Below are 19,861 nucleotides of genomic sequence, written 5' to 3'. Positions count from 1 at the left end.
AACCAGTATATAATTAATATCTTTTAAATTTATTTGATCTTACAGTTGAGTGTATGAATGCGCCAGCGCCTTTGTGATCCCCTTGTTTACTTTTTTTTTTTGTCTTGGTTGCACCTCTAAACACTTGAGATGTTTGCTGTCCTGACAAAGGAATTTGATGTGACAGTAATCACAGCTTTTAGTTTTATTTACATTATTTTACTAAGTTACAAGGCAAGCTAACCTGTTTTTTTTTTTTTTTTTTTACAGCAGATAAAGCATGTTTGCAAAGTTAAATGTTTACATTTAGATCTCCTAAATATATTCTTTTATCACAAAATATATTCTAAACCAAACCATGTTCACACAGTCCTGGGTCTCTGATTCATTTATTTCTCTTTTTCACTTTTATTTCATTTCTTCCATTTGGGGCAATTTATTACTTAGCTGTAACTGCACTGAAACTGTTTGTCTATTCTTTTTTTATCTTATTATTTCTTTTATGTTCCTCTTCGTTGTGTTCTTAAATTGTTTCTCTTATACATTCATTTTCCTCACTGTATGTAAAGCACTTTAAATAGCCTATGATTGAAAGGAGCTGGGTGAGGCGCTTCCAGCCAGGGACTGTTGTTGCATGTCACTTTCCTGTCTGCCTCTTCACTGCCCACTGTCTGATAAAGGCAATAAATAAATAAATTACTAAATAAATAAAAATGTAAAAATAAATAAATAATTACAGGTGGTGGCTAGCAACTCTGTATAAGTGAGTACAGTAAATACTGCATACAGTGTGATTCACTTGCTCGTCTATGGCTTCACAAAAGCAGCCACTGCTAAGATGTGTAGGCGTGTATTTTAAAGATACAAGCAGTTTTATTTTTATATTTCCTGAATGCAGTATTACCTGTTTACCACTCATACATCTATACATAACTGATGATAATGATGAAGTTGGTAAATATTATTCAGCAGTGTTGTAATGGTTTCATTTCCCCAGAATATGAACAGTCAGTTTGGTGTAGAGTGCTTGTTTCAGTGTGAGACACCCAACAGTGAGGGAGCTGATTTCCATCTAGTTGATATGCAGGGAGAAAGGGTCTATTATGACACATAACATTAACATAACAACTCTCCACTGTCTACACACACACACACACGTACATACAGTACACACACAAATAGATGCTACAGCACTGCAAGATATGACTCAGTGACTCATACAAACAGGAGATACTCTGTCTGTGTATGTACTGTGTGTGTGTGTGTGTGTGTGTGTGTGTGTGTGTGTGTGTGTGTGTGTGTGTGTGTTTTACCCTGAGTCCGTCATCATTGTCGTCCTCGTGTGCTGAACTGGAGGGAGAGGGTGTAGCGGATTTACTCGCAGGAGGTGAAGGGGAATTATGGGCAACAGAGGTCCCGCTCAGCCCCAGCTGGGATTGGTTGATAGTGGACAACTGACTTTGTTGGTTCATGCCTGATTTGCTCCTGGGTCCGAGCGCTGCTTCGATTGGCTGTTGGCTGCTGGTAAACCGAGAATCAGAGTTCACCATCTGCTGCATCTGTGCAAAGACAACAAGTGACAATAACAGTAAATTCAGGCAGATATCAGGTTTCATTTCGGGTTGGATGACTTGATGGGCGTGTGCATTTTTCAGCACACTATATCATCTGCAGAATATTCCAATCAGTCAAGTTTCCTTTATGTCAGCATGACAATTTCCTTTCTGTAAATTATGCCACTTGTACGTACAGTCTATGTTGTTGCATAGCTTTCCATTATTCAACCTGGGGTTTTATTACTTTCAGAAAAAAACTACTACCCATTAATTCTGCAGTTATTGAAGTTATTGAAGAAATATCAACTGGACATAGGTGGTAAATGGCGGCAATCCTAAATAAAACTGGTAATCTTTCTGAACTTTTTCCTTTTGCATCTCTTCTTGGTCCACTATAAAGCTACAACATTCACATTTTTGCCCTCTGGCAAGAAATGTACAGTATATAGTCATACCCCTCAGTTGGTCAGGTTCTGAGTCAAACAACTGTCACTCATCTTGATCAGTTGTGTCACATTGAAACAGCATCGGGCTAAGGCTGAGCTGACACCCATAAAACCACCAAAGCAGCACCATTCTCTCTTTGACAGTCTCATCTGACCCATTTTTAGCTTCATTGTTCTTTATTTTCCGTTTTCTGCTATTGTTGTTGTTGTTGCCATGACTTCTGCTGATTTGATCGCCATAACAAGCACTGCAATGTCCTGCGCCTTTAAAAATCTTGGTTGGGCTACCTGTCATTTTCAGTAAGTTGAAATTGGCTGTGTGTACAATATTTACCTCAGTCATTCTCAGGCTGATTTTATCAATATTGTACAATAAGTGTAGACCAATGAAAACATCACGTCATGTTTGCCTGTTTGCTTTGACTTCTTAATCCAGTAGACACTTTTACATGCACATGAATGAATAATTCTTACGTGATTACTAAAACTAACTGTTGATTAATTAAAGGTAGTCCTGGAATTAAAAACAGTAACCACTACATTCAATAGCACATAGAGGATATATTATATGTCTTTCAGTGTTATTGTAGCCTCTTAACCAAAATGTTCCAAAATAAATTCCACATCTGTAAGCTTTGCTTACTCTGTCTAGCTACTTATTTAAAGCCGCACTAATCCATAATTTTATATTAACAATGGATCAAATTACTGATGCTTTTATTATTGAACCCATAGAAAACTATCAGCTGACTCTGCAGTTGTCCTCAGCTCTACAGACTGCTTTAGTGTCTTTCAGCTCATTGTTTTGTTTGACTGTTACGGTTCTGTCTCACCGCTCTCATGAACCTCGTTTACACCAGCTGTTTTAAGCAAAAAAGCTCCTATAAACCCACTGTACACTACTTGCCCAGCACCAAACAGCAGACAGACAAATTTAGCAACTAGCAGGTAAATATAGTTGAGCATTTAGCAGCTGAAGAGGCAGATAATTCCCTTAGGAGTTGGTAGAAAGCAAAATAGCCTTAAAAGGAGAGTGTATATTGCTATATATTTCATATATTCAGGTGGCTGGGTGGGACCTTGACTCCAAATGAAAAATAATGAGTTTAAACAAATGTTTGCCAACACATTCATGCACCATAACAACCATATAAGGTGATGTCAGTGTTGTATTTACAGTTTATTCCACTGGTCCCAAGTGGCCAAATGAATAAATGAATGCTGCCTGTCATTGAGACAGCTCGTAGTTTGCTTTCCAATCAGGTTTGTATCTCAGAGTATAACTCACACTGAGGTTACATTGCACTCAAAAGAAGGGCTGGTGAAACAGTATCTGAGCTACGTAACATGTTGATGTAACACAACTAGCTGGGCTCAGAAACAGAGTGTGCCTTTGCTTGACAGCGTTTGTACAGTGTGCAGCGGTCCAGGCTTCACTAATAATGAAATCTGATAGTAACCGTGGCAACAGGCAATACAGGTCAGAATAGATAGGATCAAAAGTCATTTAAAACATCAATCTCCACTCGTGAGCGTAAAAAACATCAATAGAGATTCTAAACTCCATTTCCTACACTCCAGACAAATAGATACAAGCACTGGTTTATTCCCTGTGCATCCCAGTCCTCAATAATGTGTCAGAAAGCTGTTTACTGTTGTCCACAGTTTTACTATCACACCTAAAACGTGCATGTTTTATTGTGCGTTGTTGTCTTTCAAAAGAAATGTCTCTCTGGAGACAGTGAAGGAAATTTGAATAAATCTTTATATAAAAAGGAATAAGATCTCAACATGCTGGAATTGATCCATATATAAAAAGTATACAATTTCATTAAAGTGAAGGGCATCTCATACAAATGCTTCATCATCATTTTAATATAAACTGTAGCTTCTGTTCAATGAAGCACAAAGAAACAGATGTGTCATCCCTCCTTTTCATGGGCCGGTCTGCAGCCCACTGTGTAGTGTAGTTTTAAACAGCATTGCCAGAATGTGAGCAGTCTTGTAGTGAGTCAGTCATTAGTGCTTGAGATATTCTGTCCATTTCTCTGGAAAACAAAAGTTATCGTTGCACACACTCTCAGCATGGGAACTTTTGACACCTATTGTCACAAAAATGAACAAAGGTCTCGGTTTATGCGAGTATTTGGAGTTTCCTCTCAGTAAGCATCGAATAATAGCGGATGTGGTCTGGTGCGCTATGTCCCTGTTGGGAACACATAACCTGAGTTACCGGTAGAAGCCTGTGAATATAGCTGTGGTATTTAGATGGAACGCCGAGTGACGTTTCTCTAACCTTGGAAGAGGTTTCAGACTGACGTATTTGCCGGTTGAAATTCTGAAAAATAATAGCTGCGGTTTGGCATTTGTTGGGTTGGGACTTCAGTTTCCTTCAGTCATATAAATTTGATTCTTTGATATTTTTGTTTGATGGTTCGCGTACAAATTGTAGCTGTTCAAAGACCTAGCTGGGCTATATACAATATAAAGTTAAATCATTCAAAATATATAGATTTAAGTGTGGATATCAAAACATTTTCTTCTTTAATAACTAAAATATATGACTATACATATTACATATGATTATATATTACTGACTGATAACTGCCTATCTTAGACGTGATGATGATATGTATGAAAAAGCATGTCAGCTACATAAAAATAAAATACGCTATTGGAAAATGTGGAGTAAGAACTTTAACGCATGGAAAGGAAGTATTTATTACTAACAGTTGCAGATTTCAGTGGTTTGGGTGTTGACATCATTAGCGATGTTGACAGGAAAAGGAGGTCAAAAGGTCACGAAACGACATCAAACGCAACATTATCGCAATTCAAACTAGAAGCTTTATAAGTGGAAAAAATATATTTTGGATTTTCCTTTAAGGGGTCAGAAAATGATTTGTGATGTTGGCTTGAGAGAGCAGGAGAGGGGGAATCCCCGATGTAAGCAGCCTGACTAATGACTGACTCATGTCACGAGAGGGGAAAGAGTTGTGATGTGAGCCTTGTCATAGTAGGCTCTTCAGGCATCTTCACATAGGTGTGGTTAATAATTGGATTTCAATATGAAAAGTACACACATAAAATTAAGAATCTGTTTTTTTGCTTTTTTCACACAGTCTGGAAAATCAGCACTTGCTGATTTTTTTTCCATTTTTTGTATTTTAAGAATGTGCAAGAACATACGGTAACTAAATGACAAATCTTTCCCCTAAATTACAAAAAACATGCACGCTACGGCAGCTTAACTGCTGTTACTAATTATTTGGTAAGTACAGTCATAAATATTTCCAAAAAGTACTAAGAATCATTGATCTGTAAATCACTTTTGGCTTGTCATTTAAAACAAAATGGAACCAACTAACTTTAATATATGACACCTAAAACATTTACATGAAAACATATCATTTTTGTATTTTGAATGTTTACACATTTTAAATGTATTGTTTTATGTCTCTCCATAAAAAACATGATGATTATCATTGTTTTTTTTTGTTCCTAAAACCTGACTGAGACTCAGTGATGAGCAAAACTAAATGTCTAAATATGGCTTCACATATTTTTCATGTGCTCTTCATATATTTTGTCTGACATTAATAGCATTATTAGATTTTAGCATGGAAAACATATATTGAAGAAGTCAAACTTTTTCAATCATTCATATTGAAAAGATGTAATATTAGGACAGTGGCAGTGGTAAAGTGGTTAGGTTGAGTTGTTTTTGTGGTGGAGTAATCTCTTAAATATTTGAATTTAAAATAAGAATTCCTGCCATGTGTCCAGTGCTTTGATGTAGATAAAATCTTACATCACAGTTTCAAATTCTGCATCACAATATTGATATCATGATAATAACTGGTATCATCATGTAGTACACTTAAACAAAAAGCTGAAACCTGTAAAAACAAAAGTACTTTATCACAGTGATGCAAAACTCTTGTAAATCCAATATTTTCATTTGCGGTATATATCGTCATATAGCTCTATTGTTACTACTGTAATGAATTTGTGCATGCATTTTCTGTTAATACTCTTTGTGTTTCTGTGGGTTGCTGCTCCTTTTTTTCTTCAGACATGTCACTGCTCACACAATCTACTAGTTCATTAGTTTGTTTTAAATAAACCACTGAGGACAAACTTCTTATGAAACCATTATAGGTTAAATCACTATTCAGTTACATCAGAAGATGGCAGACTAAAGTAAAACTGTCATTTATTATAGCTCAATGTGAATGTCACATATTATGAGTTTGAACCAAGTTAGATCAAATCACCAGCAGAAAAAACAAAAGTTCTTTAACCTTATCATTTTGGACAGTCAACTTTCAACCAGACAGCAGCAGCAAAAAATTAAATAAAAGAGCAATCTAATCCTCAATATTATCTGCAACAGAGTAGTCTTGGCTCCTCTAGGAATAATACACACATACACATCGACTTGAGTCTTTCTAGACCCCCACCCACCCCGATTAGGCTGAGCCAGGCACGGTTGCTAGGCAACCATAATTCATGGACTGGCAGTAAATGTATGTTAGTATGAGAATATAAACGCGAGGTAGAGAGAAAGACAGAGAAAGGTAGGGATCGAGACAGATAAAGATGGAAAAAAAAGACCCTCCCTTCAGGCCATTCAAATAATTATCTCAGGTTAGTAACAATCAAACACAACAGAAAAATGTGAATTTAATTAAAAGTTATTAAAAAAAAAAGTCTATGTTATGGTTTTTAATAGTCATTCTAATTCAGCTACACTCAGGGCTGAGAACTTATTATGTGGTTTCACCTGACACTTCATATTATAGGTGGTAGATGTAATATGGAGACAACAGACAAAAAGATCAAGAGTGGGAGGTGAGAAAGTTTCATTCTTGATAAAACAGGAAAAATCTCTACCTCTATTACTGACACACACACACACACATACACACATCTCTGTCACCCCTCTGAATAACCTGTCTCTATGACAGTTGAGGTAACTACGAGTCTGAGGTGTAGCTTTCATTTCTTTTACTGTATGACACAGCCAGCCACATCTGAATGTCACAACTAAAAGCAAGATTTTCACTTAACTGTGAAATGAAACTTAAAATATGAGGAAAATGTCACATGAACCAGCTGCCATAATTGGCCTTCAAATAACACTGCCCTAGGCGATATCCTGTTTATCCTGATATCCTCTTAAACTAGAAAAAAATATGAAAGAATGTAGTTAAAATACGTCCGCTGGCTGTCAGTTCAGATCTAAAGACTAGCTGAAATCCTCACTTTTCTCCAAATAAATAAAGTTAAAGTATCTTTGAGCAAGACACAAAGTGATACTTGACCCTAAAATGTATCTTTGAAGTATTGATGGCTGTTAAATGTTTGTAGTTTCCTTTGTGTTGGAGAACAACAGCTGGCCAGAATTCATCTCAGTGGGAAAGATTTCATTGTTGATGAATTTATAGTGAAAAAAGCATCAATGGCATCACTGATGGCACAACAGAAGTGGACTGTGCAGCGGCACTGCTTAGAGAAGTTTCGGAGGAAGGTTTGACACTCAAAAGATAGATTTGGGTGGGGTATCACGCTTGACTAGTGCTGCTATAAAGAGCAAATACCAGTTTAAGTGTGAAATAGGGTGTTGTTGAAAAACAAGTTCCGTGAATTTTCCCAGGGTACATACATATAAAGTGGCAACCAAACATACATGTACACTAAATTTATAACCTGCTACACACCCATGGTCATAAACTGCACATGTCACGTGTTTTGCCTGCTTAGACCTCTCATAACAACTGTGTGAGCATGTCTTCTGAAGTCAGAAAAACACACTTGTTTTGTTGCATATGTCGCTGTGGGACAGCTTTCATTTGATCGTTCTTTTAGTCTCCCTCCACTCAAATGTGTTTTACTTATTGTTACTCCACTTGGAAGTTGTTCTCAATGTTCAGAATCTTGTATGTGCAGAGTTTGTTTTCACCTTCATCTGCTGAAGGATGAAAGTTTCTCTGTGCTCACTTTAAATATGGGTTTAAAACGTGTACCTATGAGTATGATTTGTGACATCACAACTAGTTTGGTTCACTAGTTCACGACTGTGATGTGGAAACTTGAAGCCTCCAGTGCACATACACTAAGAATAGACTTTTCAGTGAAATGAAAAATTCATAGTTTCAGTTTTTTTCAACAAAGGAGAATGAGTAGATGTACTTTTGAGAATTTTAATGAGGTGAACTTTTTTTGTGGAAAAATCATATAAGACACAAATCATTCCAAGGGGAGTATTTTATGTCTTTATGTCTATATTCTATGTGCCTGGAGGAGATTATGGGTAGTTTTACATGGAGTTTGGTGATCACACTAAACTTTCAGGATAGCTCCGTTTTATCTCGGCCTAAAAAACTTCTAATCAGCAACACCTCTGAACCTATGAACTTTTGTAACCCTGCCCTCACATGTTTTGCTCATATCATATCAGGGTTGTCTTAATCATGAGTTTCCAACTTGTAATTAGTGGTCATGCAACATCCAAGTTGTAATTACAACTGGGGAACTCAGATTTTTCTGAAAAACAGACAGATGTGGATGTTTTCCATCAGCCAAATACCATTATCCCTGTTTCCTCTATATTTATTCAGTACTAGTGCACCACCGCTGCAAAATTGTGAGCACTGCTGCAAAAATTTCACACAATCATTAGTATCAACAGGCTACTAATGATTTGTGGAATTGTTTTGAGTCACCCTCCCTGTCTTCATTCTTCAAAGGACATCTACGTGAAAGGTACAAGAGTAGTGTAGCTCTGTTAAGGAATAGGGCAATGCGTGTAGTGTGTGTGTGTGTGTGTGTGTGTGTGTGTGTGTGTGTGTGTGTGTAGTTGAGCGAGTGCAGAGAGCCAGCGGCAGAAAAGTGACAGTGAATGTGAGCGGAGCAGAGGAAAAGGTTAGCAGTAAGTCATCAATCTGGCAGTAAATGTACAGTACAGACTACGGTGTGTCAGTTAATAAATGCTGCAGCTCCTCAAGACAAAGAAAATACTCATCTATCAAAGGGGGTTAGCCCAGAAGTTAGCAACAACGCGTTAGCCTAACCTGACCAGGCTCACTTAAGGTGGACTGACTTTTAAGGTGGACCAATAATTCTCGTTTTTGTGTCAATCTCATCAATATCAGCCGCTCTTTAACAGATAACGGAGAAATGTCTGGCTGATGAGTGTCTTGAGTTTTTCATATGACAACAGTGGACTTTCCTCTTTCTTTTCTACATATCTTTGTGAAATATTTGGTTGGTATGGTTTGGTGGTTAGTGACTACCTGCAGGATTGGTTGGTGAACTGCTGTAGCTGCCGAGCTAAGCGCTAACTTGCTAGCTGGCCTGGCTAAAGCTATTCAGTCACAGTAGCTTCCAGAGCTCCTCTCTGTTTTGTCTCTACTGTTCTGTTTACTTCTCTCTGGCATTTTGTTCACATTGCACACCACTTCGTTCAATAAAAAGTTAACGAAGAGCTGATGAGTTTGTTAGCAAGCACATCAGCTTGTTGGCTTACTTGTTAGCTTATTCGTACCATTGACTCTTTTGTAGAATAGTTTTTACTCAGACAGAGGAGATTCAATACAAGTGGATGCAGCTCATAAATTACAATAGCGTCCTCCATATTGGACTCTCCATTCCTACAAAGGTCAGCACTGTCAAGGCGGCTTGCTATCGGTCAATGGCGCAATTCAATGCTAAGTTCACTGGTCAAGTTACTTACTTTACTGCAACCTATCTCACTTCTCACTCATTACTGGAGCAAAAATACCATGTATACAGAATGTGTGAATTATTTATGACAACTCACCACAGACAGAGTGCTGGTCATCGGGCCGCCATCAGGACTGAATGTGCCACCATCTTGATTCAACATACCAGCTCTATCTTGGCTACCAGGCATGCCAGGCAGATCCATACCCTGCAGCTGGTAGGGGTGGTGTGGAGCTGAGTTGGAGGGGGTGTCCAGAGGGTGGTACGGTCCAGAGGGGGAATCATGGGGGAGATGGGGGGGCAGCATGTGGTCTGGCAGGGTGGGGGGAGTGATGGGCGGGATGTTGAAGTCCTCATCACCCAAACCACCCACTGAGTATGACTGAACAGACAGAGAGAAAGACGAGATGGATGAGAATAAATACCATTACAAGACACCTGTAAAACTTTTCAAATAACTGTATTTTAATCTCGACATAAACCAAGAAAAAAAAAAAAAGGTTGTTATCCAGCACTGGCACTTGATTGATGTGGAACAAAGTCAAGTTCGGGGAAGCTGACTCATCATCATAGGCAACACTTTGGGTAGATGGGCAATGTTGCCTAAAGGGGAATGCTGGTATTTTACAACATGGACCCTATTTTCCCATCATTGTGGGTCTAGGTGACTAATGGGGGCAAATTTTTTGGATTTTGTCCAGTATTGTGTGAGTTCGCTTCAGCTGGCAGCCACGAGATGTGCTGCAATGTAATCCTTGGGGGAAATTGCGCCCATCAAAGAACGTCAAGTAAAAGTGCTTGTTTTTGCCACCGGCAGGCTCAGATTATTTTAAGTGTCTGACAACAAAAGCAAACATAGGAACTAGTTGCCTGTAGCAGCATTTGGGTAACTGCATAGGGATCTACAGCTTGCCAGCTAGCCGAACTATGTGGCTCTTCTAGACTTTCCAAATCTTATCAGACCGAATGAATCAAATTCTGATAGTGAAATAAGTCATTTTGTGGAGGTTGTGACACTCAAAATAATGTATCCACTGCTTTTCCCATGATTGTGTGCGGGAATAATGCTTTTTGGGCCCCTGTCGGACCTGGAAGTTGTGAATACACAGTTTGGCCACTATGTCTTCCTAGGTGCTTGATGATAACAATCTGAACCTGTCAGTGGCAGAAACAAGCACTTTTAGTGGACTTACTTTGATGGGCGCAATTGCCCCCAAGGTTTAGATTGGAGCACGTTTTGTGGCTGAAGTGCTCTCACTCAATATTGGAGCAATTCCAAATATTTTTGTCCCCATTTGTCACCTTGACCGAAAATGATGGGAAAATAGGGTCCAGGTTGAAAAATACTGGAATTTCCCTTTAAGCGGAGTGACAACTTGTGAAACTCAATAAGAATTACATAGGGGACTATAAGAAACCAAAGTGTCATAAAACATTACTGTCAGAGATAATAAATGGAAGAGATGGAAAAACTGTCCATCACCATTACCTCAGAATGCTGCCAGTCTGAACTACGGCTCTGTGCTGTGTCATGTAGTCATTCTTGCTCACCGAAAGCTCTTATCACAGACTAATTATCACTAATTATATTCCCAGCCTTGAAAGAAAGCCTTGTGAACAAATACTCATTCACCAGCAGAACAACACAGTAATTTATACGTACAAGCCCCCTTTGCCTGAGAGAATACAGACAGGCGCATCTTTGTGTGTAAAAATACATCAATGCTAATCTGACATGCAAAAAGAGAACCAGTATCAGTGCCATATATGATAATGAATTATTCTGAGAGCAAAGACAAATGAGAGGGAGACGTGCATGAAGAGGGAAATGGAGTGAGAGAATCGTGCAGGAGAAGAGTGAGAGACACGAGGGTGAAAAGAAAGAGAGAGGCAGTGTAAGAGAAGCCCTCTCATACTAATCTGACAGAGGAGATCTTTTATAGAGACTGACAGCCTTTTCTGCTTGGCTAGCCACACCAGTCTCTCCCTCTCGTACTCTTTTGCTCCTCATCTCTCACCGTCCTTCTCCTTCCACCCCTCTTTGCCTCTCTTGCTCTTCTAATCTCATCCTCAATTTCTCTTTCATCTCGCTCACTCTTTCATTTTCTCTCACTCTTTTCTGCTCTATCTCAAACCGCATGCAGAGCTGAGTTATGAGTTGCATGACTTGTGAGTTGAGTGATGAGTTATGAGTTGAGTTATATGAGGTGTATGCTTACTATATAATTAACAGCCACTGTGGTAAACCACCATTTGAGTGAAGAGTTTCGCTACTTTAAAATAAAAAGGTGGAAAACAGAAAAACAGAAATGTGCAATAGGGGATACAGAAAACGATAAAACACCTTGCATCCCAACAGTGAATAAAAAACTATTTAAAAAGATGTGTAACTGCAATATTCTCGGTTTGAATCTGTCATCCCCTCTTTCTCTCTACATCTCATTTCATCTCTCTACTATACAGCAAAATGCCAAAAAAAATGTTTAAAAAAACGTCTTTAATTATGCACCTTTCCACTCTTAATTAATGGGAATCTGATTTCATTTAGGCAAACATTCAATAACCTGACATGGGCAAACTGGGAATTTTGTTGGCCACAAATACATTGATCTTCTAACAAGTATTGTGTGTGTATCAAAGTCTGATAGATCTTATTCCTCTGTGTCATACAGCTCCGTTGTTATCCAAAACCTATTAAAAACACATCAATGAGTCACACTGTTGCACTGAGTGACATGTTCCTTCTTCACCATGAACATAGACAGTATAGTTTATTTTGACTCAGTCCTACACACACCGTCCTGCTGCTAGAAATACTCACTACAACAGCAAATGTGGATTCATCCGCAGCTGAAAATAGTCCCAGACAAATGCGCTATTTCCTCCATTTTTGAGTAATGTTTGTTAAAAATGACAGTGTCCAGCTGTTATAGGAAATCACTAAGCCTATTTTAAAAATGATTCGTGACCCATTTGTTAAGATTTATATCTTCAGTAGGAAGAAATGAGCTTGGGGCTGAGTGCCACAGACAGGCTAGCGTTATCAGTATTTTCCTAATTGTCAACAAATCCCACAAAAAGACCAAAACCAGCGTTACCCTCTGAGTATGCATAATCCTACGATGAATCACAATCATAGAGAACTCTGTACAATATCAATTGAAATTAAGGGGATCAACAACAGACACCTATTGGGCAACTTCAGCCTCTAATTAAAGGACTGTAACACTGCATTTCTACTGTTGTTCTCGTCCAGAGTATTTCTGATGCAACTGCGACGAGGTTCTTGCAACTTATTTATGGAGCTTCTTATATAAATACTCTATACATAATGTAGTGAATTTCAACTGTCATAATCAGGGTTACAAGACCACATACAATTGCATCATGGGTATGTGTTTAATATTGTAGATTACACAGACACTCTGTAAAGTTCTCTGGGTCAGTGGTTTTAATGGTCAGATCTCTATCTGTCCGTTATAGTATAGTGGTTATAGTCATCCATCAGGTCTTGAAAAGTTAATCCTCACATGTTTGAGCATTTTCTCCTATACATGTACTTTTTTGAGCCTGGAAGTGTTGTGTTGTGATGTGTACCCGACACTGCTGTGTATATTATGGTCCAGACAAACCAACAAGTCCAACTGTGTTTCTGAGTCTTCCACAGTGTCCTGTTGGAGCTCAGAGCTCTGCATAAATTACGCTGCCTGTCTGTTGTCTGTCTGCCTCTCTCTCCCTCCCTCCCTCCCTCTCCTACTCTCTCTATCATTTCTTCAAGTTCTGCATAAATTACTCCTCTGCCTCTCTCTCTCTCTCTCTCTCTTCTTCCATTCAAGCCAGTACAATAGCCTGTTCCCTGCGCGCTGGGAGCTTCTAGAAAGACTAATGTAGTCAGGATTAAGTCCTTTCACACATGTTGTGTTCACATTACAAACACACTTCTCACAACTCCATGTTCATGACCATTTCATACGATATCGAAAAGCGCATACAACTGCTGTGTTTCGTCAACATTAAATGCCTCTACTAAAGCTAGATTACTGATATGTGACTGTATCTAATGGTTCTTAAATTAGATCAGAATAGTGTTAAAATTCATCTGTAAGTCAGTGCATCCGTCATGAACTGGTGCATTTTCTGGAAACATTTATGTGGATAATTACTAAGAATCTGTAAATATCAACTTGTCATGAAGATAGCTAATATATTCAAATTTTCTGGGCAAATCTATATAATTTTTGACCTGCATCTGGAATTTTGCTTTAGGTGTATATTTAGGTGTATAATATAATAAGGTACTTTGAGAAATTTGGGCCAATTTCTCTGCGAGCTGTATGCTCCTCCATCTGTGTCTGTTATATTGAGTTACTACACATTACTGCAGAGTATCCACACAGTTGTGGATCTGATGATGTGAATATCTTACAGTGATGTCTGTCTACATGTAAAAATGTGCGGCTTCAATGGTGATTCACATTTCCCCTCTGGCTTTGTCAGCATGGTTCCTCTTCTAGGAAACAGACATTATTTTAAATTGGTTATTAACACTGATTAGCCCTCAAAGTTTCCTTTACCTTATCTTTACCTTTTAAACATGTTTTTTGTGTATTAAAGTGCATGAGAAAAGGGCAAAAGAAGCTACGTTAAGGAGAATTGGGACATTCCCTCTAATCGTTTTCGTGCCCCCACATATCGCCCACTCACAAAGTTGATATTTAATTCACTGAATTATCAGAATTTTCCCAACTGCATTCGTGAGAGATCTACAAGCAGTAGGTGAAGGTGAAGAAACTATAACTGTGTGATGTTACCGGTGTTGATGAGTGTTTAGAAGGAATCATTTGAAATCCTACAATAAACGCAGATAAATCGAAAGCAAAACCTACTTCTTAAAGAAGTACGTGAAATTAATTTCTAGGCTTCATGTAGATGTTGGGATTCTGAGTGTGAAGTGCATAAAAGAGAGGGAAACTTTAGGTCAAGGTCAAAGGCACTGCTACCAACAAAATGTAATTCATGCAACATTTAAACAGGATTCCTTACTACACGTATTTGGTCGATTTGCCATGGACTCCAGTGCTCTGAAGTGTGAGAGGAGCTGTGTATGCATGTGTTTGAAGGATACAACAATCAAGCAGCACAACACATCTTCCATGTGAAGGATAACTTTGATTTGCACTCCTATGAATTTGTCATTGTCAAGATTTTGCTGTACCTCAGTGTTTAAGTGTGATAGGTTTTTGAATCACCTGGAAGAGCTGTGGTGTTGGCAGTGTGTGTGTGTGTGTGTGTGTGTGTGTGTGTGTATTCACCCAAGGCAGACGGTGTGTGTCGGCCATGTGTGTGTCCCTCCTCCAGTGCTGCGAGGGTGGGTTGTGAGGCGTCACCTTGCTGAGAGGGTGAGGGGGCTGTGGCACACGAAACTGTGGGAAGAATCACAGAGACAAACAAAAGGTTGAAATGGGCCCAGAGGCTAGGAGAAGGTCAGAGGTCAAATGAAAAGGTCATGAGGAGGAGCAAGGACAAAGAGAGAGAGAGAGAGAGAGAGATAGATAGATAGAGAGAGAGATAGATTGTTCCTACAAGCCCTCGCTCACACATTGAGACACACATACAGCGTCCCACACACGGGTCAAAGTGATGTTTTATCTTTATGGCTGGGTAATATTGCTTTTACTTTTATACCACTGAAACACAGTTACAACTGAACTGAGTTGACAGAAAGAGAGAGAAATGAAGCAAGAGAGTCGGAGAGCTATTTACAGAAAGGGAGAGAGAGGGAGGCTGTAAATAAATTGCTTGTTCGTTCCCTCTGCAGCTAATCCCTGATAAGAAAAGGTTACATCGAGTGCTGTGCAGCTGCTATGAAGGAAGACAGACAAACTCATAAAAACATCATTCACACATTAACACACTGCTACATACAGACTAATTAGTTTGAGCACTTTATGTTTTGTTTTCGTGTATGTTTTCTGCTTTTATCAAGCTGGGGAAAGTGTGGTGATCACCGTGTTCTTTTCTAACACCGCCATGCTGCACATTCATTGATTTCTATTCAGTCACACCTGGTAAGTACAACAAGTAAGTAAGCACAAGTTCAACCATAATGTGTGCATGGTAACCACTGAGCAGCTCTATAAAGTCAGGCAGACACTGTATTGATTAATGGGATAGTTCAATATAGTGCGGAACGCCTATTCACATTTAGTTTTTGGAAATTCATGACCCTGGTATGGTGCTGCCTAGACACTTGAATGGAACTGAGCCATTGTTAATGTTATCAGATCCACCTGTGCTTTTCCTGCCATGACAAGTCAAAATGTCTGCTCTGAGAAAGGCCTATATCACTCTCGGATCTGTTAAATATGAAGCTGGAGCCAGCAGCTTGTTAGATTAGCTTAGCATAAAGACAGGGGGACACAGCTAGCCTAGTTCTGTCCAGGCAAGCAGCCGAGGCGCCAAGAAGTCACTACACTCAGCCAAGAAATAGTCTTGCTTGTAACTCCCTGTGTACACACATTCATGTATTCTATTCTAGCCGCATCATCAGGTAAAAATTCAACTTGTCCGACAATTTGTTTAATGATCAAATACCTGTAATGACATCCCCCTCAGCTGTACTTTGTGTTTTAATGCTAATTAGCAAATGTTAACATGCTAACAGGCTAAACTGATGGTGAACATTACACTTGCCTAACATTAGCATGTTAGCGTTGTCATTCTAAGCATGGTAGCATGCTGAGGTTAGCATTTAGCTGAAAGCACTGCTGTGTTTAGGCACAGACTCACAGAGGATAGCATTGGTGAATCTTAGTCTTCTTTCTTCTTGCTTTCCGTTCAAAATAGGAATTCTCTTTAATGCTACCTTTCTCTTTTTTCTTGCTTTAATACAATTTTATTGGAAAAAAGTTGCAAGTTTGGGCTGTGGGTGTAGTGTGAGTTAAGGTACATACAAGATTAATAAATATCGTACAATGTCAGTACAGCTTAGGAGCAGTTGGTAGTTCAGTGCCTTGTTCAAATGCAACATGATTGGGAAAGGGAGTCTCGTTCCCTTTTGTCACGCAATCCTTGGTTTTTAAGAGGCAAACTCTCAGTCGGGACCTTTGTCATAGTGTGTGTTAAAGATAGAAGCTTACAGTATTTTCATATTTTTACCAGAGAGCCACACTCTCTAACCATAAAGGAAAAATGATCTGTCAGAGCAGACCAAAGTTGACTTCCTGCGTGAACATGATGTATGACGTGGCTGAATGTGTGAAACTGTTTTTTCAGGCTTCTACACTACAAATCTACAGGACACAGTACAGGTATTGTTTCATTCTGCCTTTAAAAATGGTACTTCCCCTCTCAACACTCTCTGTCTATCTCCCTCTTTCAGCTTAATGTAGTAACATCACACTGCTGCTCCATTAACAATTCAAAAAATGACAAGGATGAGGGTCAGACTGGATTGAAATTGGTCACATTCATCACAACAACCTATGACTTTAAAGAAGCAATGGTACTTCAATAATAAAGCCATAAATTTTTATTCCACACACCACTCCCCATCTTCTTATGGCACAACACTATGAATAAAACATCAAATCATAGACTCCTATACCACACAATATTCTCTATATTGTACTCTATGAATAATGTATGTCTAGTGGTGTTTCTTATTAATATGGGCTTTTCTTGGTAGTGAGATAATTCTGTGCTAACAAACACACATCATACTCTCTAGACCAGTGGTTCCCAAACTTTTTTAGACCGCGGCGCCCCTTCAAAGGATATTTTTTGCCATGGCACCCTGAGCCACTTAACCCCTAATAAAACTTGCATAGCCTGTATGTACACAGAAGCTAGTCGGTTTTAATAATGTCATATGATATTATGTTATATTATATAAATATCAAGTTAAATAATATAGGCTCATTCTCAATCACTTAGAATAAAAACCAACAGGTGCTGTGAAGACTTACAGATAAATAATTTGACTTAAAATGAACAGTGAATACAGTTGAATACAATGAAAACATGTTAATATTTTAATGTATCTTTCATTTTCTTTAATTAACATGAACTTATATTTAAGATGAAGGCCCACGAGGAAAAACAAACAAACAAAACCCAAAAAAGGTTCGGGGCATTTCAATGGGATATGTGTGAGTGTTGATGTGAAGATAGAACAACCTGCAGATCTGACTCCACTGACAGGAAGTCTCTCGTCTTATTTTCGATTGAGCCACATCACACTGTTATAACACAGTGAATGCGCAAGGACGGATGTGAGTCTTCCACAAGCAGCTAAAACCTGTCGAGCCGTTAGCCGAGTCATGTTTCGGTCAGTCGGCTCGGATTCAGTCGTCTCTGTGTTGAGAGCTGACATGTTTCAGCATTTCTTTGAGCTCTGTTTACCGTCTCAAATCTTTCCATCGCTGCTCTGATGCTCACTTTTTTTCTGACTGCTGATCTCCTGCAAAACTCCTGAGCCGGAAAGCTTGTTGTGTTACTAAGACAACCAGCAACAGTGAACTGTCATATCAGCTGCAACTACCTGCATGTTAAAGAGTTTTTAATATGGCGATTTTGATATTTATTGCTTGTTTACTCTGCTGATTTTTTTCTGTGGTGAAACATTATTAAAAACACACGATAAATGAGCAGTGATATGATTAATCTCACGGCACCCACTTTATGAATCACTGCTCTAGAGGCTTGACTTGGCTTCTGGAAAGTACATACTGACTGCAGTTACACCCTCAGTCATATACAAACTGTTTGCTGCATAGCGCTGTCCCAGGGCTGTTGCTAAGTAATCTAATAACAGCTGATCTGTACTATGTTGGTCACCGCACTGCAGTGACATAACAGGACAGCTGTACATACACCATCACCTATCCTTTAACCTAGAACTCACTTTATGCAATGAATGCAATGTTATCTAGAGGAAATCTCCGTTCATTTATCATACATTCATTCTCTAAATGTCTTGTCCTGTTTAGCGTCTAAGGGGGCCGGAGCCTTAATCAGCACTAATTTAGGATACTGGACACTTTCAAGGAAATCTTTAATTAAAATGATCAGAACTAAGGCTCCTTATTTTGATTACCTATCAAGTTGCTCATTATTTTCTCAATTAATCGTCTAATCACTTTGTTTGCACACTGTCAGAGAATTATTAATACATTGATTTTATATATATATTTATATATCATTTCATCACAACATCTCATTATAAATTGAATGTCTTCGGGAATTGGACTGTTGGTTGCACAATCAAAAGCTTTTTGAAGATGTCAACTTGGGAAACTGTGATGAACATTTTTCACTGTTTTATTTACTGATACAAATTGAATAATTAACTATTAAATTAAAAAAAATAGATGAAGAGATGAATGGATAATAGGGCTGTCAAAATTGGCCAAAAATGGTGTTCAATTATTCCCTCTAAAAAACAACATATAGGTTCAAACTGTTTGCATATCTATTTTTGCACATCATGTCCATAAGCAGGCAAAGCAGTACAATGAGAGACAGAACTACTATTATTACTATAAAATAATGTCCTATACCGTAAAACTTCATTTTAACAATCTCTCTCTCTGTCTCTCTGTGCCGTGGTTGGTGCTAGAGAGAGAACTGAAAACACACCGTCTCTCAGAGCCAGATCAGATAAATGATTTCTCACGGATTGATGATTTTTATACAGGTTAGATAACATTCATAACTGTTCACCAAAATCCAAAGTATTTCCAAACAGAGCTTTTCAGATTGCTCAGAGTGCAAATCGCTCACTCTGCAACCAAACTGGGTTGTGAACTCTGCCGTCATTACCACATAGTTGTTGAATTATTCGCTCGTTTCATCTTGACCTACATTTCATTTTCAATCAATGGAAGTGACATTGTGTGACTCCTGTCCGTCATGCAGTGCGTTCAGTGCAGCGACCCAGGCCCACGTGAGAACTCACGAGGCAGACAGCGACAGTTTTCACAATTGAATGTCTGTTTTTTTTTTTTTACAATTTGATTATATTATTGAATTTAGAATATAATCAACAATGAATATTATCACTACATGCAGCCCAACTCTGAGCGAGGGTGACCATTCATCATTAAACATGTATATTCACCATAGTGTTCAGTAGCCATGCAGAGCAAAAAT

The 19,861-nt window shown here is 38.6% G+C and overlaps 1 protein-coding gene across 2 annotated transcripts in view; it reads right to left on the bottom strand.

Moving 5' to 3' along the window:
* Window positions 1–19,861, bottom strand: part of tox (thymocyte selection-associated high mobility group box) — a 47,271-nt gene that overhangs the window by 9,235 nt on the left and 18,175 nt on the right. For both annotated transcript variants that reach the window (XM_044368875.1, XM_044368876.1), the window contains exons 3-5: window positions 15,022–15,132; window positions 9,807–10,091; window positions 1,293–1,538 (exon numbers count right to left, since the gene is read on the bottom strand). In XM_044368875.1, coding sequence (XP_044224810.1) covers window positions 1,293–1,538; window positions 9,807–10,091; window positions 15,022–15,132 — 642 coding nt within the window. The remainder of the gene's footprint in view (window positions 1–1,292; window positions 1,539–9,806; window positions 10,092–15,021; window positions 15,133–19,861) is intronic.

Source organism: Thunnus albacares, chromosome 12 (assembly GCF_914725855.1).
Source record: "Thunnus albacares chromosome 12, fThuAlb1.1, whole genome shotgun sequence".
NCBI lineage: Eukaryota > Metazoa > Chordata > Actinopteri > Scombriformes > Scombridae > Thunnus > Thunnus albacares.
This window is presented reverse-complemented; position numbering and strand designations above follow the sequence as displayed.